Genomic DNA, 20,941 nt, shown 5'->3' with positions numbered 1-20,941 from the left:
CCAGCAGCACCCAGGCATTTCAAGGTACACTGGGTCACACTTCGCCCCGAGCTGCACAAACACAAGGCAAGCCTGAGTCCTTGAGATGATGGGGGAGGTCAAGTGTCTGACTCAAGACCTCCAGGCTCTGTGGACTTTGTCAGACACGTAGCTGGCTCCCAACAATTTCTCGGTTCAGGGAGTATTCCAATTTACTGAGGTTATTTTGACGAAACAGGTTCAGCTAGAGGGCACACAGTGACTTTCCCAATCATCAATTATGGAGCAGCACAATAATTTACCAATCATCAATTATGGGGTTATAAACATGCCAGCATAGTACTGAGATACTAGAAAGTGAAAAATCAAGTTGGAAATTATACTTAGAGTGTGATTTCAATTTTGTTTCTGTGTGCATACGTGTATGTACATAAATATCTGGAAAGATATACCAAATTGTTATCAGCGGTTGCATGTATCTCTGTATGATGGGATTTAGGGTAATTTCAACTTCTTTTCAAGTATCTAGATTTGCTAATTTGCAAGTGAACATTGACCACACCCATTACAACAATGGTTTTTAAGCTCTGTATGATATGCGCGTAAGTGTACATATGATGTTACCGCAAAGACATTCCACTCTGCCCTGAACTTCAGAATGTAGGCTCCTTGCTTGATTGCACAACTAACAAAGCCCTTGGAGATTAGCTGGCAGGCTGCTGGAGCGAGAAGCTCCTCCCAGTTCTCACTGCCTCCTCCAACTCTTAAAACCCAGCCTCCGAGCACCCAACCACCAGAGCGAACTGCTGGGTGAGAGACAGCACCGAAAGGCAACCGCAGAGGTAAGGATGACAGCGGGGGCAAGGGACTGACGAGGAAAAGCTCCGCTCTGAACTCTAAGGCAACCAGCCATGTGAGAGAGACACATCAAGTGGTTGCCTCCTGCACAACCCCACCAGGGCAGGGACAAACCTGCAGTCCAGGTGCAGGCCCTTGACCGGGCATTGAACCCATAACCCTTCAGTCCACAAGACAATGGGCGGAGCCAAACCGGCCAGGGCTAACGGGCTGCTTTTAAATGTTAAACCAAGAGTTTGTAAACAAGGTTTGCAGAAAAGCCTGAGACTTTGGAATCTGACTAGTGAGGCATTATGTTACGGCTGGTTATGAAATTCACTTCCATTACCCAACCACACCATAAGGACTCTCTCACCTTCCACCCCCTGAAGCAGCCACTGGCTGATCAACTCCCTGGCAGGAGACCATGGCCAAGAAGGTGGCAGTGATCGGAGCCGGCGCCAGTGGGCTGATCTCTCTGAAGTGCTGTCTGGAGGAGGGACTCGCGCCCACCTGCTTTGAGAGGACGGAAGATATCGGCGGCCTGTGGAGGTTCAAAGTAAGTGAGGTCTCCTTGTTCCTCGAATGGGTTGTGCTGCTGTTGCAGGGTGAATCAGAGCATCTCTCCTCACGACCCTGTCTTGCAGCCCACTAGTTTTTTTTCATCCTCAAAGCAATATGCTAACGTTAGAGAACATTTTACAAAATACAAGTGACGGGGATTCTTTTCAAGACACCATTGTCATTCCAATCATTGAGAGAATGCTTTTTTAGAGCGTGTGCTCTTATTACTACTGACTTTTGCTGTTTTATGACAAATAGATGTTTGCTTAGCTTTACTGATGATACTCTAGTGTAACTGCTGGGAAACTCTTTAACTATATTATTAAATCTATTCTATTTATTAAACTCATGCTATTAGCCAAACCCAAATATCGTAATGCTAGCTGTCCTTCAGAATTGGTATAAAACTTAGAAAGATACATAGACGTCTTGGCCAGTGTGGCTCAGCGGTTAGAGCGTCAGCCTGTGTACCAAAGGGTCACGAATTTGATTCCTGATAAAGGGCATGTACCTGGGTTGCAGGTTCGGTCCCAGGCCCCAGTCAGGGTCGTGTGGGAGGCAACCAATCGATGTGTCTCTCTCACGTGATGTTTCTCTCTCACGTGATGTTTCTCTCTCACGTGATGTTTCTCTCTCTCTTCCTCCCTCCCCCTTTAAAAAAAAAAGAAAAACTATCCTCATGTAAGGATTTTTAAAAGAACGATATTAGATAGAGAGCTGTAAAGATTTACAATTATTCCTCCCACAATCTTTTAAGTACTAGCTTGCCACCTTCCAAGTGTGAGATCTTGGGCAAGTGATTGACATCCTGTGTCTGTTTATTCAGCTGTAGAATGAAGATATTAACAGAAAAATGTGATTATGTCAGTACTATTTTGAAGATTAATGGAGATAATTCATATCAAACACCTGCAATAGAGTACAAGAAATGTTATCTTCAATAATGATAGACAAGCAAACAGAAACAAGCGATTACGTGATGTGGGCACCGTCACTTAGCTGGAGAAACCGATATTAACATCTGGGTCTCTATGAGTCCTACCAAGCTAAATCCCTCCTTATAACCATGCCCTAATTTTCTAAGTAAGGTTAAACAAAATCGCAGCTCAGAACTCAGGTGACAAGTTGACGATTGTGTATCAGGTACATCAAAGTGAGGGGTTCACACGGAGCGAAGGGTTGGGAGGATGACAAGCAGACCCTCGTATCAGCAGGGACCATCCACAGTGCTCTTCCTACAAGCTGACCACTTAGGGGGATGGCAAGGACATCCGGCACGTGCACTTTGCCAGTTCAAACTGAATTTCATGCCAAAGGGGATATTTTTACATTGGGTTTCTCAAATGTATCCAACTATAAGACACACCTGGGATTTTTTTTTTAATACTGAATTTTTTTTTTCCTTATTGATTTTAGAGAGAGAGGAAGGGAGAGAGAGAGAGAGCGATAGAAACACTGATGAGAGAGAACATCAATGGCCACCTCCTCCATGACCCCACTGGGGATTTGGCACACAAACTGGGCATGTGCCCTGACCGGGAATCGAACTGGCGACTTCTTGGTGCATGAGCCACCCCAGCGGGCTAACTACTGAATTTTTGAACACCAGCCCAGACTTCCTGAATCAAAATCTTCTGAGGAGGGGAATCTATTCGTAACAGGAGTCCCTAACGAATCCCATGATGAGACAAGTTTGGCAAAAATTTCACAAATACTAAATTTTAAAAGTCTATACATTCAACAATCCAAGCACAACCTGAACTAACAAGGGAGAGCTTGATGCTTATTCCGAAACAGGTAACTTTGCAGAGAGGATGCTGGAAACCGCTGAATCCCATTAATTTCTTATGGACAAATGCTCATTACAATTAGTGTAGCTTTTCTGAGCAGGTGGTCATTCCTGTTTAACCAATGATGTGCTATTTTTGTCCATTCTCAGTTCACATACAGATTCCATTTGGGATTTTGTTCCTCAGGTAGATTTTTTACCCTAAGGAAGAAGGTGAAAGTATGACAAATTTCTTTTTAATAATAAAGTTGTTACTGTTTTGTTTTATTACCTGATTTGGGATTTAGTATCAAAGAGCCAATGTCCCTTACTTAATTATTATTAATTTGGCAGCAGAGGGATGAGAGGGATATATATATATTTTTTTTTTTCTTAGGGATCTGTCAAAAATATGATTTGGTGAATTCTAGGAAAGTACTTTCTGCTCCAAAATATTTCTTCTGCTATCCTATTCTGGTCCTGTCAATTTTAAAAAGTTAGATTAAAATTTAAATGAATAAGCCTTGTTAGGTATAAAATAGTTAAGTACACAGATCCATGTAAGCTGTAACAGTATCACATTTCAAACCTGGCTTACCACTATATTCAGTGCAGAAACGGACACAATTTTCTCTACCCAAAGAAGACCACGAATCTCCCCGCAGAGTGAAACACACAATCCGCTAAATGCCAGAGACCGATGGGACTGCTGAGGGTCTCGATTACCAGGAGACCCGACCCACTTCCGGGGCCACTTTGCCTGTTCACCACTCTTCCTTCAAGAATCAATTTTGAAAATAGGTTGTTCTTTCACTTCTATGTTTACACACTTCGTGGTGACAAGTTAAGATGTAAGAACCCTGGTCCCACGCCCGGCTCAGAGGGTGCTGAATTCTTCCCAAAGGTTCTCCAGCACCCCCTAGTGGCGGCTTTGAAAAGTGGGGCTGGTGGGTAATTTGACCTCTTGCACTTTTTTCAACAATGGGAAGACTCATCCTACACATCATCTCATTTTCTTCACAGTATTTCTAGGAAGTAGGTATTTTATTCTTCTCATTTACATATGAAGAGGAATCTGAGGTTCAGGATAAACAACTTGCCCAGGAGAGAACTGGTCGTGGGGGGGGGGGGGGACAACAGAGAAAATCACTGAGCAGATAGTACACCGCATGTTGCAGCTGAGGCACTGGTCTGGTCCAGGCTCACATGGTCTGAAAGAGGTGGATTTAAACCTGTGTCTAACTCCAAAGACCAGCTCCTTCTGCTAGTCCAAGATGCCTCTTCAAGTACTGCCAAAAATCTAAGGAACCTAGATCTAAAGATTGGCAAGAAAGTCACAACTTCCTATGAATCAGGATGAGAAAAGAACACAGACATTTGATGTATTCTGTTCATGAGATTACAATTGAATATTTACTTCACTTTATTTACTATTCTGTGGAAGAGACTATAGTGCTGTGTGCATAAGATTAAGTAATTTATTTAAATGAATTAATACATTTACATTTTTTAAACCCTTTCTTTATTGTTGAATGTATTACAGATCTTCTTCCTTTTTTCCCTATTGACCCCCTCCTCCCCACACCTGCCTTATCCCACACTGTTGTCTGTGTCCATTGGTCCAAAAGTTCTTTAGTTTATTTCTTCTCACCTCCCTCCCCACTTCCCTTTGAGGTTTGTCAGTCTAACAACCAATTGGCACTTCTTAATCCCTTCACCTTTTTCACCCATTTCCCCAACCCCCCTCCCATACGGCAACCAACAAAATGTTCTTTGTATCTATGTGTCTGTTTCTGTTCTGCTTGTTCATTTTGTTTGTAGATTCAATTGTCAATAGATATGTATTTATTGTCATTATATTGTTCATATTTTTTTTTTTGCATTTATCTTCAGATAGAGCAGGAGGGAGGAAGAGAGAGAGAAACATTGATGTGCGAGACACATCGAGTGGCTGCCACCCACACAACCCCAACCGGGGCCAAGGACAAACTGCAACCGAGGTACATGCCCTTAGCGGGAACCAAACCTGGGATTCTCTGGTCTGCGGGCCGACACTCTAACTGCTGAGCCAAACCAGCCAGGGCTATTGTTCATATTTTTTACCTTCTTTTTCTTCAAGAAGGCCCTTCAATATTTCACATAATACTGGTTTGGTGGTGATGAACTCCTTTAGCTTTTTCTTGTCTGGGAAACTCTTCATATGCCCATCGATTCTAAATGACAGCTTTGCAGGATAGAGTAATCTTGGTTGTAGGTTTTTGCTTTTCATCATGTTGTGGCGCAAGAGGACCGAGAGACCACCAGAGCCAAATTAAAGCCAAATAGAGAGCAGAGCCGGCCGGTGACTGATCCCGAGTTCTCAGAGACCAGCCCTGGGGCCTCCAAATGTTGTGGTGCCACAGAGTCAAAGAAAGACCACTAGAGAACTGAAGTCCAAATGAGAGCCGTTTATCAGCCTGCCGGTGTCTGATTCCAAACACCCCTGTGACAGAGTCTTCAGAATCAGCCCCGATATGCTTTATTACTGCCTTTGATACCTGACAGCAAATAGGATCTTCTTGATAAAATGCCCAGGGCTACAACAATGCTGTATAGAATGTTTGCCTTACGGATAACAGGAACACCTAGGCACACCCAAGAACACTCAGGTATTTCAAGGTACATTGGGTCACACTTGGCCCCGTGCTGCACAAACACAATGCAAGCCTGAGTCCTGAGATTGTGGGGAAGGTCAGGTCTCTGACTCAAGACCTTCAGGCTCTGTGGACTCTATCAGACACGTAGCCGGCTCCCAATAATTTCTTGCTTCAGGGAGTATTTCAATTTACTGAGGTTATTTTGACGAAACAGGTTCAGCTAGAGGGCACACAGTGACTTTCCCAATCATCAATTATGGAGCAGCACAATGATTTACCAATCATCAATTATGGGGTTATAAACATGACAGCACAATCACTCTGAATATTTCTTGCCACTCCCTTCTGGCCTGCAAAGTTTCTTTTGAGAAATCAGCTGACAGTCTTATGGGAGTTCCCCTATAGGTAACTAACTGATTTTCTCTTGCTGCTTTTAAGATTCTCTCTTTGTCTTGAAACTTTTGCATTTTGATGATGATGTGTCTTGGTGTGGGCCTCTTGAGGTTCATCTTGTTTGGGACTCTCTGTACTTCTTGGATTTGTATGTCTGTTTCTTTCACCAAGTTAGGGAAGTTTTCTGTCATTAGTATTTCAAATAGGTTTTCAATATATTGTTCTCTCTCTTCTCCTTCTGGCAACCCCATGATATAAATGTTGATATGCTTAAAGTTGTCCCAGAGGCTTCTTACACAATCTTCGTGGGGATTTTTTTTTTTATTAATATTCTTTTTTTTTTTGCTGTTCTGTTTGGGTGTTTTTTACTTCCTTATATTCAAAATCGATGGTTTGCTTCTTGGCTTGACCTACTCTACTATGAAATCTCTGTAAATTACTCTTTATTTCAGTTAGCACCTCCTTCATTTCTGACTGGTCCTATTTTATGCTCTTGAGGTCCTCACTAAGTTCCTTGAGCATCCTTATAAGCAGTGTTTTGAACTCTGCATCTGTTAGATTGCTTATCTCCATTTTGTTTGGTTCTTTTCCTGGAGTTTTGTTCTGTTCTTTCATTTGGGACATGTTTCTTTGTCTCCTCATTTTGTTGGCCTCCCTGTGTTTGTTTCTATGTATTAGGTAGAGTTGCTATGTCTCTTGGGCTTTCTAGGGTAGCCTATTGTAGTAGGTGTCCTCTAGGGTCCAGTGGCACAGCCTCCCCGGTCACCCTAGCTGGGCCCTTGAGGTGCACCCCTTGTGTGGACTTTATACCCTTATGTTGTAATTGAGTCTTGATTGCTGTTGGCACATCAATGGGAGGGATTTACTCAGGCTGATCAGCTGTAAGGACTGGCTGTGCCCACTGACCACTGGCCTCTGACTACCTTGGAGGATCAGCTGTGCAGGGCCCACCACACAGAGCAAGACTTACTTCAGCAGGGCTCTGGTACCCACTGAGTCCATTCCTTGAGTGTGTCACTTGTGGAGGTGGTTGGGTGGTGGTGCTTCGCCGTGGTCTGACACTGTCCACTGGGTGTGCTCGCTCTGGGGCAAGGTCAGCCACCACCTGTGTTCTATCCGGGGCCACCAGGCCTAAGCTACAAAGTGATCTGCAGATGGCTTCTTCTTGTGCTGGGCTTGGAGGTGCCCAGGCAAAGCCAAGTTTTGAACCAAGGCTGGCTGCTTCTAGTGCCAGGCCTGGAGCCACTTAGTGAGAGGTATGGGGCTCGAGGAGGCCAGATGCTGCTTGTCTGAGAGCATTTAGGAAAATCTGAAACAGGAGCCAAGACAGACCAATCCTATAGTAAAGCCATTGGGAACCGTTTGGGTGGGCCTGAAAGTTGGGTAGGGCAGGGCCTCAGGGCCCTTTAAGAGGAGCTGCCTAGCCCTGGGCGGTTTGGCTCAGCAGTTAGAGCGTCAGCCTGAGAAGAATTGCAGGTTCGATTTCGGTCACAGGCACGTACCTCAGTTGCAATTCATCCCCGGCCCTGGTAGGGGTCATGTGGGAGGCAGCCAGTCAATGTGCCTCTCTCACATTGATGCTTCTCTCTCTTCCTCTCTCTCTCCGCCTCCCACTCTATCTGAAGATAAATGGAAAAATATCCTCGGGTGAGGAGTGAAAAAAAAAAAGAGAGGAGCTGCCTGGGGCTCCAGCAGCCTCAGCCTCCCTGAGCCTCAGTTCCCACTGGTTTTCCAGCCAGAAGTGATGGGGATTCTCTTCCTGGCACTGGAACCCTGAGCTGGTGGCCTGGTGTGAAACAGGGACCCCACCCCCCCAATCCTCAGGGAGGACCTTCCCAGCCATACTTCCTGATTTTTATCCACCACACGTGGGTATGGGACCAGCCCATCCATGCCTCTGCCCCTCCTACCAGTCTCCCTGTGGCTGCTTCTTCAACTTTGTAGTTGTAGGACTTCCATCCAGTTCCATTTCAGGTGGCTTTGAATGATGGTCGTTCTGTGGTTTAGTTGTGATTCTGATGTGGTTGTGGGAGGAGGCGAGACCGCGTTTACCTATGTGCCATCTTGACCGGAAGTCCTCACCTTTACATTTCCTCACCCCCCACCCTCATGCTGAGTCATAACAGCAACTACCTTTGCCTGGATCATGCCTTAGTCTCTGCATGGGCAGAAGCATCTATTGAGGAGCCCTTGGGAGGTATAATTTGAATTTTCTTATAAAAGCCTCTTTGATAACATGCTGATTTCAGGGACACTGAATCACTCATCCTCGGCTCTTGTTGTGATTTCACATAAGAGACTTTATCGTTAAGCAGAGCGGTTCCTGCAGAGGAGATTAACTCAGCCGTGGCTTGTACTGCCTCCGGTTTTACTGAAGCATACTCACTACCACGTAACATCAAGTTCGAGGCCCGGCTGGTATCAGTGCTGTGCACCTTTATCGCCTGGGGAAGGCAGCCTTGCAGAAAGCATACAGGGAAGGAAGGGGGTTCGGGTCAAGTTGTGAAAACTCCCTGGCCCCGAAGCACACATTTCAATTGAAATCCTCTATTACGTTCTCTGACCGATGTCCCAGGGTTTATTGGTTCGTAAAGAGGTGGAAGGTGGGTAGAGCTTCCCCAGGGGGAGTTTCAGAAGGGACTGGTTGTCACAATGACTGACATTAAAAAGGTAGAGACCTGGGGTGCTAAATATGGCCAGAGAGGATGGCTGCCGCTCCCAAGCCACGCTGAGAGGCCCCACTTGGGCCTCACTGCACAGGATGACAGGACATGTGTACTGCACCCAAGAGGATCCCATCACCCACGGGTTAGACTTAGGAGAAGAGTAGGAACCAAGGGATATTTTTTTTAATGCATGATTATCACTTGTATTTTATCCTTTAGGAAATTGTTGAAGATGGCCGACCGAGTATCTATCAATCTGTCATTGCCAACACCAGCAAAGAAATGTCCTGTTTCAGTGACTTCCCAATGCCGGATGATTTCCCAAACTTTCTGCACCATTCTAAGCTCCTGGAATATTTCAGAATGTTTGCCAAGAAGTTTGATCTTCTAAAATATATTCAGTTCCAGGTATTGTGTTGCAAGGGGGGGGGGGGGGCTTCTCTACAGCAGATCACATTTAAATAGTGAGGTTACTCTAATAATGAAAGAAACTGTCTATAAAACAAAGTATCCCAGTCCAGTTCTTTGCCAAAAGATAAGAGCATGATAGAAGACCCGACAAGAATGTCATTACCCTGATATTGTAAAGCGTACATGTTAACCGGAGAGTAAAACCATGTGTTAAAGGTAGAGGTTTGGATGGTGATGATAATGATGGTGAGAGTGCATTTTAACTAATATTCATAACCACTAAGAGTCATGTCCTCATTTCCCTTAAAACATATGGAAAATATCAAACTTCTATTTCATTTTTTTAAATAAAGGTGTGTCAACAATTTTATTTAACTTATTATCAATGAGGGACCAGTTTCTCACCTTCCCTATAGAAATAGAACTTTTTGGAAAAAGTGCTAAGTAAACTCACAGGTCTCCATTCACCTAAGAAGCCCATGGAAACTATTTTTGCTAGGTTTGTTTTTTGTTTTTTTTTCTGGATGCAATCTCTTGCAAGACAGAGATGGCCAAATCGTTTTGAAATATAATTAGAACTACCTTTCCTGTGTTTTCTGAAAGACACGTAATCAACAACAACCAATATCTCACTTAATGTGCTACATTTTTATTAAAACTTACATTCTGAGAACTAGTGACTATGCTTAGGAAACAAAATTTTAATTACATCTCTGAATAACTCTTAGTGGAACTGAGTTTTGGTTTTTTGTTTGTTTGTTTGTTTTATTATAACACATCTCAGTTTCTCAGGAATTTTAGTTCAGTCCCAGGTTTGTATTATAGTAATTTAAAATAGTTGATTTTGGTGAAAATCTGTATTTGTAAGTACCATTAAAATGTCCAGTTCCATCTAGTGTAGTTTTTTCCCAATTCCAGGTCTATCCATCCTATAAATGATAGATTCTTAATACCAAAGCTTTTATAGGTCTTTGTCTACTTAGCTATCAATCTATTTAATAGATATATTGCCCTCTTATGATAAGTGATTTATATGCTCTGTTCTTTGAAAGACCATGTCAGAGTTGCAAAGAAACCCGTTCCCTTGTTCACTGCTGTTACTGTTCTCCGGAGGCCGGAGAGGGGTGAGGAAAAGGCATTTCCGTGTATTTGCCTCTGATACATTTCCATGTACTGGTCTCCTAACATTTTAGGGCTCAACTCAAAATGTAAACTGTTGGCTCTGTTGCATGTCCAATCAGCTCCCGAGTGATGCTGAAGGTGTCAGTCCCCAAACCGCATTTCGAACAGCCGAGAATCCAAAGCACTTGAGCTACGACTCTACTCTGGACTACAAATCTAAAATCTTGCCTCTCTGCTGAAAATGCCCAGACACTCTGTAGTACTTTCATAAGCTTTATATTAATATTCCATATACATTTTTAAATTTGAACAGCCTCAAAAATGACCAATGCCAGATTTTGCAAAGTATCTGAAGATGTGCAAAGGAGGCCTGGAGACCGGAGGGCGTGCAGCCTGGAGAAGTGTGCCGCTCCTCTAGAAGGGGCGGGGCTTGGCTTCCACGGGACACTGTTCCTTACGCAGACACATGACCTAGAGTTTCACTTTTAAAATCTCACAGACAAGTGCAGTAAGCCAGTCAGGGAAAGACAAATACCGTATGACCTCACTGACACGTGGAATCTAATGAACACAGTAAACTGACGGACAAAATGGAGCCAGAAGCATGCATACACGGAACAGGCTGGAGGGGGGAGGGCTGGATAGAGAAGGTGAAGGGATTAGCTAGAGAGTATATGTGCAGAGCCCACAGACACGGACACTACTGTGATGAGGGCCAATGGATGGGGAGGCGGGGGGAGGTGGAAATGGGCAAAAGTGGGGGGAAATGAGGAAAGTCTGCAATTATGTCAACATTAAAATTTATTTTTATTAGTTTTTTTTTTTCTTTATTGATTATTCTTTAAGGGAGAGGGAGAGAGAGATGGAAACATCGATGAGAGAGAATATCAATTGGCCACCTCCTGCATGCCCCCCACTGGGGATCTGGCCCACAACCTGGGCATGTGCCCTGACTGGGAATCGAACCGGCGACCTCTTGGTGCATGGGCCGATGCTCAACCACTGAGCCACACCAGCCGGGCAACATTAACATTTTTTAATAAATAAATTAATTAAAACTCAGAGACCTCCAGACAGTGAGCTACATTTTAAAAAATCAACAAACCAATACATCAGTCCGTCCGAATGAGATCATGAACAGTATTGCTATCGGGACGGACCCTGTTCTAAAGACACGCAGCGTGAACGAGGACTGCTCACCGAGTGCTGGCACGATGCCAGGCACTGTGACATTGCTTCCCGGGAAACATCTCCTCTGACCGTGTCTGCACAGAGGTGGACACAGAAAGGGTTCTTGATAAACGCTGACTGTGTGATCACTTGAATGGTGCACATGGGCTGTGCACTTACCCAGAGCCTACCTTCCCCTCCTGCGTGTCGCTCCAGCTCCCGTTGCGTCCGCCGAGCGGGCCGCTCGCACGCAGCGGCATGTGGCAGCAGGCAGCCCCCTGCCAGGGAAGAAGAAGAAGCCACGCTTAGCAGTCTTTGCCTGACTGGTTTGAAACGGAGTTAAATGGAAGCGCGCAGGGCCCTCTCCCCAGCCCCCTCCCAGGGCACTGGACAAGGCCCCTGTCACACCAGGTTAATTCTCAATGGTGCCTTCTCTGTGTTCATTTAAGACAACGGTCCTCAGCGTGAAAGAATGCCCGGATTTCTCGTCCTCCGGCCAGTGGGAGGTTGTCACCGAGAGCAAGGGCCAGGAGCAAAGTGCCATCTTCGACGCGGTCATGGTTTGCAGCGGCCTCTACACCGTCCCGCATGTCCCCCTGGAGGCTTTTCCAGGTGAGCCGGGGACCCCGGGGGTTCAGAGCAGGGGTGCAGGTGCTTCCCATGCAGTTTGGATTGACGGGCAGAATCGGCGGCTGCAACTGGGCACAGCATGATGACAGGGAAAGAGCCAGAAAGACCCCGCACCCCGTCTTTGTTACACAGCAGTCCAGCGAGCCTCCTCCAGAGCGCAGATGCCAGAGAGCGTGCGCCCTCGCGGCGTCTCTGTCGGAGAGGCCCGTCCAGCCCCGCGCCTTCCCTGGCCTCTTCCCTCCTGCCGAACACCTGTGACCTGGTTCTGGCCTCTGAGCCTGGCCCACAGAACTGCACAATCAGTGGGGAAAGTTCCTGGGAGCTCTTTTGGTCCTGGACCACATCCTGAGCCCAACGCTTCTCATCTGCTTCATACTTTTGAGAGCGTCCGTTGGCCTTGCTATTGTAACTCCCCCGAGAGAGGAAGAGGCAAAAGTACAAGACTGCCCCCACGGAGGAGAAACTGACGATGCCGTTTTGTTGAAACTGATCTGGCATGCTGACGGGCTTCTGTCTTCCTCCTCCCGAAGGCATAGAGAGGTTCAGAGGCCCGCACCTCCACAGCCGCCAGTACAAGAAGCCGGAGGGGTTCGAGGGGAAGCGCGTGCTGGTGATCGGACTGGGAAACTCCGCCTCAGACGTCGCCGCGGAGCTGAGCAGGAAGGCCTCGCAGGTGCGGCCCCGAGGGCGGCCGGAGGGAGCCCGCGCCCCCTGGTCCCCCCACGCCAGGGGCACAGAGCCGCGCGTCCGGACGGTCGCTGCGGTGTCACTACAGTCCTAGGATTGTGATTATTTACTTTCGCAGTAAAAAAACAAAACGACAAACCTGGGCAGGTAGAAAGGTCAGGAGGGGGAAGGAGGACCAAACCACAGCTGTGGACGTGGCAGAGCCTTGTGGACTCTGACTGGTATTGGCCCAAAGGCTGTCCAGGGTGGTTGTGAACATTCCCACAACTGCTGTAGTCTTCTTCTCTCCGTGTGACTGCCACGGGGTCCTTCTTCTATGACAAAGTTGCCACAGAACAGCGAGAACTAGGTGGTACTGCGCTCGGAGACCAGGGGGTGCTGGGGCCACACGTGGGGTGCAGGGCCTCCCGGGAAGGGTGATGCCCCAGCGTCAGCTGTCTTTGTGTCTGCCTACCAGGTGTTTCTCAGCACCAGGCACGGTTCCTGGGTCATCAGCCGCATCGCTGCACACGGCTATCCCTGGGACCTGGTGTTCCACACGCGGTTTCGCTCCATGCTCCAGAACGTCCTGCCACTCACGGTTCTAATATGGGCACTGGAACGACAGATAAGCCAGTCGTTCGACCAGAAAATGTATGGCCTCCAGCCTCAAAACAAGTAGAGTTATTTTGCTTTTTTATGGTATACTGGTGGGTAAGCAAGGTTGTCAGAGGCGCCGCTCTTGGCAAAGGGCCAAACTGCTAAGGTGGGCAGTTCAAGCTACGCCTAAGAGCAGAGGGACCCTCTAGGCCCTGCGGTCTCCGCATTTATCTGCGTGCCTTTAAAACAGTGAACACTTAAGACGATCAAGTAGAAATGGTCGGAGCTGCTCCAAAGTGCAGAACCGGGTCATGGAAAGAACGTGCTAACATTCCGAGCTGCTGAGACTGTGGCCTTCCTCTCAGAGGGCTGTGCTGGGGACCCTGTGTCTGACCCTCTAGCCGACGATTCATGCTTTGCTAACTCTGCGTATCACGAGGCCTCTTCCCATGGGCAGCTTCTGAGAACATCATCCCTGTCTCTTTGCCCCCAAAAATAAATCTCTATTCCTCTCAAAGTTATCCATCACTGGCCTATACACACAAGCCAATATTATAGATGTTTATTTTTTTTTTAGTTGATAACAGGCCCTTTCCCTTAAAAAAAAAACAACAGAAGAATTTTAGACTCTTTCAACAAATGCCATGTGACTGCTGTATTCTGAGATCTGACACATGTACATGTATTGACATATATATATACATATTTCTGTTGTTTTAATCCTCACCTGAGGACATTTTTACATTTATCTTCAGATAGAGTTGTGAGGGGGAACATCGATGTGAGAGAGACACATCGAGTGGTTGCCACCCACACAATCCCAACTGGGGCCGAAGACAAACTGCAACCGAGGTACGTGCCCTTAGCGGGAACCGAACCGGGGACTCTCCGGTCTGCAGGCCGATGCTCTAACTGCTGAGCCAAACTGGCCAGGGCTATATACATATTTTTTAATGGTGCTTAAACCTACAAGTAGATAATTTAACAAATACAAGCAGACATTGCTTCTCTGCCCCTGCCGTCCCATACAGAGACGTCATGCTTATTTGAAATTAACAACTATCCCCAAGCTTAATTCTATACATTAATTCTATACATTAATTCTATACATTAATGTTCACACTGATTCCTTACTAATTTTTAAACACTGATAGGACTTTAACACATTTTCCCTTTCTTATGGTCAGGTAGCGATTAAACGGAACAGCAAGATCTTTAAAGGCAGATAACAGAAAGTAATGGTAGGACCCACAATGGGCTAATAACCACAGGGATACTCGGGCTGACCACACACACCCACACATTGTCTGAGCCCTTGAGGATGCTTCCTTTTCTGAAATATCTTTTACCCCCGTCACCAACATGTTTTCCCCTTGCTGAGGGGAGAGATATGTGACATGAAAATAAAGTCAGATCGATGATATGGGGGCTAGCCAATTAATCGAGTTAGACAGTTTGTTGTTGTTATTTTTCTTTATTGATTTTAGAGAGAGAGAGGGAAACATCAATGAGCGAGAACATCGATTGGCCGCCTGCTGCATGCCCCCCACTGGGGATCGGGCTCAAAACCTGGGTATGTGCCCTGACCGGGAATCAAACCGGTGACCTCTTGGTGCATGGGTTGACGCTCAACCACTGAGCCACGCCGGCCAGGCTCGAGTTAGACAGTTTTATGGATATTTGAGAAACCTCTTTATTTTCAGAGCCAACCCTATAGACTATCAAGAGGGGTCAAGACTCCTCATTAAATGCTCCTTCCGAGTGTTTTCTTCTGTGTGTTTCAGATACCTTATAAAAGAACCTATAGTGAATGAAGATCTTCCAAGTCGCATAGTCTGTGGAAGCATCAAGATGAAATCAAGAGTGACAGAGTTCACGGAAACTTCTGCCATCTTTGAGGATGGGACGGTGGAAGAGGACATCGATGTCATTGTCTTTGCAACAGGCTACGCTTTGTCTTTTCCCTTCCTTGAAGACTCGCTTATTAAAGTCGAGGATAATATGATCTTGATGTATAAATACATGTTCCCTCCTCACCTGGAGAAGTCAACCCTTGCCTGCATTGGTCTCTGCCAGCCCCTAGGTTCCATTTTCCCAGTTGCTGAACTTCAAGCTCGTTGGGCGACGAGAGTTTTCAAAGGTGAGTGAGTGGCGGAGGGTTTCACACCCGGTGGCGTTTGCTCCGTAAGGAGTTTAGACGAGAAGGTTGCCAACCTTGGCTGTTCTCATAAAATCTGCATCCTGTGACATTAGTGGAGAAGTCACACAATAACCAATACAAAGATACGATAATAATAAACATCTGCAATCATTCCTTTAAAACATTTAGAAAGCTCCCTGGATTTTGACTGGCATAAAGTTAAGTGATGGTGTCTTTAATTTGAGTCCTGAAAGGACCGCTAAGCAGGCAAACATCTGTGACTTCTGTTTTACCTTTATGATGTTCATACATTCCTCAGAATATGTGCAAACCAAGAGATGTAGGGCCTACCCCAACACTTCACTCCAAATTCGCTCTCAATACCTGAGCAGTGGAACCTCACAGAGCCCTACAACGTCCCAAAATTACAGAGATTTCTATCTAAGCGTCTGTGTAGCACTTTCTACTTCTCAGAAGGCTAGTCCCCGCTGACCCCAAGGTCCATTTAACTGAACAAAAACACTGAATACCTAGCCCTGTGTTGGAACCTGGGGGAATAGAGAGAAATGTAAACAGATCATTTTATTTTATTTTATTTTATTTTATTTTATTTTTATCCTCACCTGAGGACATTTTTCCATTTTTTGTACAGACAGAGTGGGAGGGAGAGAGAGAAAGAGAGAGAGAGAGGGAAACATCGACGTGAAAGGGACACATTGAGTGGCTGCCACCTGCACGACCAACCAGGGCCGGGGACAAACTGCAACCGAAGTACGTGCCCTTAGTGGGAATTGAACCCAGGTCTCTCCAGACCGCAGGCCGACGCTCTAACCGCTGAGCCAAACCGGCCAGGGCGAAACAGATCATTTTAATATAGTGAGACAGATGCTTGGTTGGAGGGGTGCATGGAATGAGGGGAAGAACAGGAAGGGGCTTAGCAAGGGCAGAGTGAGACAAGGGGAGGGCATGTGGTCAAGGAAAACCTCCTAGAGGACTGAGCTTCTCGGGGGATAAAAGGGAGTCGCTTGAGGCAGACGACACAGGCATGACGCGTATGGAGACTTACAAGCTGTCTAACATTCCTAGAACACAACATGTGAGGCAGAGAGGGGTGGTAGATCAACTTTTCCCAAATCTGGCTACACATAAAAGTCATCCGGTGGGACTCAGCGGATTGAGTGTCGTCCCATGGACTGAGAGGTTGCCAGTTCAATTCCCCACCAGGGCACATGCCTGGGTTTCAGGCTCGATCCCCAGTAGGGGGCGTATGGGAGGCAGCCCATCAATGCTTCTCTCTCATAGATGTTTCTCTCTCTCCCTCTCCCAGCCTCTCTCTAAAAATCAATGAAAACATATTTTTAAAGAAGAAAGCTCTTCAGCCAGAGCACCCAGGGACATGCTCTAAGGAACTGAGATCTCAGCTTCTCCATCGCCCCACTTGGTGTGCGCCCCCCTCTCTCTCACCAGGTTTACTTCAGCGGTCCCTCGATTGGTCTGGCTGCCTTTAAACTCACCTCCGTGGAGCCCATTTTCCAAAATCCAGCAGTGAGAAGGATCTTTGCACAGGCAAATCTGACCTGCTGCTGCTGAAAACCTCCCAGGGCTTCCCATCTCTAGGGCGCAAGGCACTGGCATGTGTCCGACTCCTCGGGCTCATCTGCTCTCTCCAGGCTCAGCCCCTCCCTTCCCCACCCCAGAGTTCATGCTGCAGCCTGTGCCCCAGGGCAGCTCCATATAGAACCTAGTGGGCATGGTGCACCCTGAAGTTCAACAGTAGCAGCCCTGACTGGTGTAACACGGGTAAACAGTCACAGTCTCATTGTAGGAACCAACCCACTAGTTAAAAGTGATGCTACGGAATCAAACCCACAGCTCAAACCAGCCTCTTGTCTTCTAGGCTTGTGTACCTTGCCCTCAGAGAAGACTATGATGGAAGCCATTATCAAGAGGAAGAAAAAAAGAATTAAACTGTAAGAATGTTTTTCATCTTTACCTAGAGTAGTGTCTCTCAAAGTACAGTGCTCCACCCACCTGTAGGAACTGCCTAGCTGCTCATTGAAAAATGCGAATTCTGTCCTGGCCACCTTGGCTCAGCAGTTAGAGCGTCGACTGGTGGACCAATGAGTCGTGGGTTTGATTCCGGCCAAGAGCACATACCTCAGTGGCATTTCATCCCCAGCCCTGGTATGGTCGTGCGGGAGGCAACCAGTCGATGTATCTCTCTCACATCTATGTTTCTCTCTCTCTCCCTCTCCCCTTCTCTCTTCCTCCCTCCCACATTGTCTGATGATAAATAGAAAAATATCCTCAGGTGAGGATTTTTTTTAAAAAAAGCCAATTCCAAGGCCACAGCCCAGACCAACTGAATCAGAATCTCTGGATGAGATTGGATGTTTGTATTTGTTATGTTCTTTCTAGGTGATTCTTAAACATAGTAGTTTGACAAGCAACTACCTAAGACAGGAGTTTTAGTTCTGTACGATGCCCCTGGTGAATTCCATGTCTCCTCCGGCCACCCACCCTCTGTGGTTAGAGAGGAAATGGGGCAGGAGCAATGGTGGAGAATGGACAAGCAGCCTGAGTATCTTGGAAAGTTGGCTGGGGGACCTCCTACCCAGCTACGTTAGAAAGGGGGTGTGACAGGAAGGCTTGAGGATTTCGATTTTGTGATTGACGGGGAATGAGGTCCCACGGGGCTCGAGTCCCCTGGGGAAGTGGACGAGGAGCCTTACATCCCATGAAGGGATTATCTCCGTTCCAATTCTCGTTCATCTCATAGTGACTGAGCACCCGATGCCAGCCAGGGTGCCAGGTACTCTAATAATTCAGCAAGCAGAGAGTAAGTGTATCCTCTGTGGAAGACACTGCGCTCGGCCTGCTTCGGTGTCATCGCGCAGATCTTGGTGGCAATCCTGACGAGTTGGTACTTTGCTTAGTAAATACCCAATGATGATCGTGGCTGGAAACGTTGTCACATTCCTCGAACTCCCATGCACTCACGGCTGTTCACCTTACAGCCTACAGTCGGTCTGAAAGACAGGACTCCTGAAGGGATAAGCCAACACTTTCCCCAGGAGGTTCACTAAAAACTCATGTATTTGTTCCTTCTGCCCTTCATTCTGTCAATAGCAGCTGAATGCCCTTCTTCCTTCCTCCATTAAGGTTTGGAGACAGCCCGAGCCGGATTCTGATGAGTAAGCACATTGACTACTTGGACGAGCTCGCCACGGAGATAGGTGCGAAGCCAGACCTCCTCGCCCTCCTGCTCAAAGATCCGAAACTGGCTGTGAAACTCTATTTTGGACCCTGCAACCCCTATCAGTACCGCCTGGAGGGGCCCGGGCGATGGGCAGGAGCCAGGACGGCCATCCTCTGCCAGAAGCAGAGAGTGCTGAAGCCGCTAATGACGCGCACCCTGCAGCCGGCGCCTGAATCCCCCCTCTCCCTCCTGCTGAAAAGCCTGGGGCTTCTTGTGGTTGTTTGGGCCTTTTTTTCCCAACTTCAGTGGTACTAGTCCATCCACTTCGGGCTTCAGTATCAGTCAGTACCTCCGAAAGAAAAATATTAAATCTCTATTCTAAAGCTGAGCATTGAGAGGAAAAGCGTAAGAGGGGTAATTGTAAAGAATTAGCAGAACAAGCCCAGCCGGTGTGGCTCACTGGTTGAGTGGCAACCTGTGCACCAAGAGGTCGCCGGTTTGATTCCCAGTCAGGGCACATGCCCAGGCTGTGGGCCCAGAGGCAGCCAATCAATGTTCTCTCTCACCCATGTTTCTATTTCTCTCCCTTCTTCTCTCCCTGAAATAAATAAAGAAAAATTTTTTTAAAAAAATTAGCAGAACAAGGTCTATGCATGAAACCAAACAAGTGTCATGAAATGTCTCTGCCATTTCGCTCTTCACCAGACTCTCCAGAAAGGGCAGTCAGATACCACAGGCTGGACAGTGTCACCAGCCCTGACACAGGCGAGCTGTGTGGAAAACAGCAGACTGACGGGGAACGGGGACCAGGCCCCACGGTCGGAACCCCCGAAACATTTAAGTTTCGGGTAAACATTTCAATTCCTGCGCGATGTTCTGTAGAGTCTTCCCATCTGGACTCTATTTGGTGACAGAGTTCCCAGACATTAGGTCACGCTCCACTTGCTTAGTGGGGAATCACTCAAAATTACTTGGGGGAGGGGCACGAAAACAGACTTTAAAGCCACAGCAATACACAGGCAGACTTTTGGGGACCCAGAGCAAACACGGAGCATTTCTTATATTTCTTATATGTGGAGAGAAACACTGCTATAAAAATAGAAAGAAACATTTTATGTTAGCTATATACTGTATATTCAGTGCTTATCCCAGACCGAACATTGTGGTGTGTGTATAGTACGAGTATTATTTCATTTAATTCTCACAGTTCCGGGAGACGGGTGTCGCTATTATACCCATTTAACAGAAATGAAACTGAAACTCCGAACAACTGAGTGACACGCACAGGACTGTACAGTGTCCTTATAGTGGGAGCTGAACTGGAACCCAGATGTGCTTGACTCCAGAAGTAAAGGGCATAACTCTGTCCCATAATACACCTGATTACAGAAGTCCCTAGTATTGATAAAGTACCGAAGAGTTTGTTTTATTTATAACCATATATACGTTACTTTGGGAGGACAGCACTCCTTGCAAACATGATCTGATTGATTGTGTTTATAACATTTGGTGTATAATTCAGCTGGACCCAAGAAGCACTGGAAGGAATTGACAGTGAAAGACACCCTATACAACAACGTTCAAGGTCATCGTGGACACCTTGGAAAAACAAGCCTCAAGGTGGAAAAGTCTATTTCCCAAGTCGATGAAAAGCATTACAAAGATCGAGCCTTGTACTGAGTTCTAACCTTACGGATAACCAAGGCCAAAAGCAAAACCCTCTGCAATATTTGTCATCTGATCGAAGGAAGCATACCAGCTGGTTAGGAGAGAAGGCCGAAACTGTAGTCCAAAACAGACCCGAGCAAGTCAATGTCCACAGACACTGAGCAACACAGACATCTGGTTACGAAACGCGCACTCCGGAGGCACCGAGGTCTGGAGACAAAGTCTGCCGTTAGCCCAGACCAAAGCCTTCAGAGAGAGGGAAAGGGTCAGAGGTGAAAAGATGTAGGCGACTTTCTGCTCTTACTCCTTCAAAACCTCTGTGGACATTGGTCTTCACCAATGACACCTGCCTGTGTCTCTCTCAGAAGCCTAGAGCAGCGTGAAGGCCATCAGTCTCCGTCGGCGGCAACTTTCCCGCAAGTTTACTGAAAGAGCAGCGTGGAGACGCAAGGTTTCTTCATCGCTTCTGTCAGCAGATTCCCTTGGGGAAGA

General features: G+C 46.7%; 1 protein-coding gene across 2 annotated transcripts; it reads left to right on the top strand.

Annotated features, from left to right (window-relative positions):
• The first annotated feature begins 772 nt into the window (after positions 1-772).
• Positions 773-19,247, top strand: LOC118637438 (dimethylaniline monooxygenase [N-oxide-forming] 2-like). Of its 2 annotated transcripts, none has more exons than XM_036272885.1 (9): positions 773-821; positions 1,209-1,375; positions 9,063-9,251; positions 11,996-12,158; positions 12,707-12,849; positions 13,321-13,520; positions 15,227-15,582; positions 17,480-17,552; positions 18,745-19,247. In XM_036272885.1, the coding sequence occupies exons 2-9, from the start codon at positions 1,244-1,246 to the stop codon at positions 19,094-19,096; spliced, it is 1,608 nt and encodes a 535-aa protein (XP_036128778.1). In that variant the 5' UTR covers positions 773-821; positions 1,209-1,243; the 3' UTR covers positions 19,097-19,247. The 2 variants fall into 2 exon arrangements, with proteins under 2 accessions (XP_036128778.1, XP_036128779.1); XM_036272886.1 differs by having other exon boundaries at positions 794-821; positions 1,238-1,375.
• Positions 19,248-20,941: the final 1,694 nt, after the last annotated feature.

The sequence above is a fragment of the Molossus molossus genome, unplaced genomic scaffold (genome assembly GCF_014108415.1).
Source record: "Molossus molossus isolate mMolMol1 unplaced genomic scaffold, mMolMol1.p scaffold_m16_p_20, whole genome shotgun sequence".
NCBI lineage: Eukaryota > Metazoa > Chordata > Mammalia > Chiroptera > Molossidae > Molossus > Molossus molossus.
Note: the sequence above shows the minus strand (reverse complement) of the source record. Positions and strands in the feature narration are given on the sequence as shown.

Excerpts from the sequence above, each read along its gene's own strand:
- LOC118637438 (XM_036272885.1), top strand. The coding sequence starts at position 1,244 with ATGGCCAAGAAGGTGGCAGTGATCGGAGCCGGCGCCAGTGGGCTGATC. Across the intron at positions 12,850-13,320 it reads TGAGCAGGAAGGCCTCGCAG|GTGTTTCTCAGCACCAGGCA; the intron begins GTGCGGCCCCGA and ends TCTGCCTACCAG. Across the intron at positions 17,553-18,744 it reads AAGAAAAAAAGAATTAAACT|GTTTGGAGACAGCCCGAGCC; the intron begins GTAAGAATGTTT and ends TCCTCCATTAAG.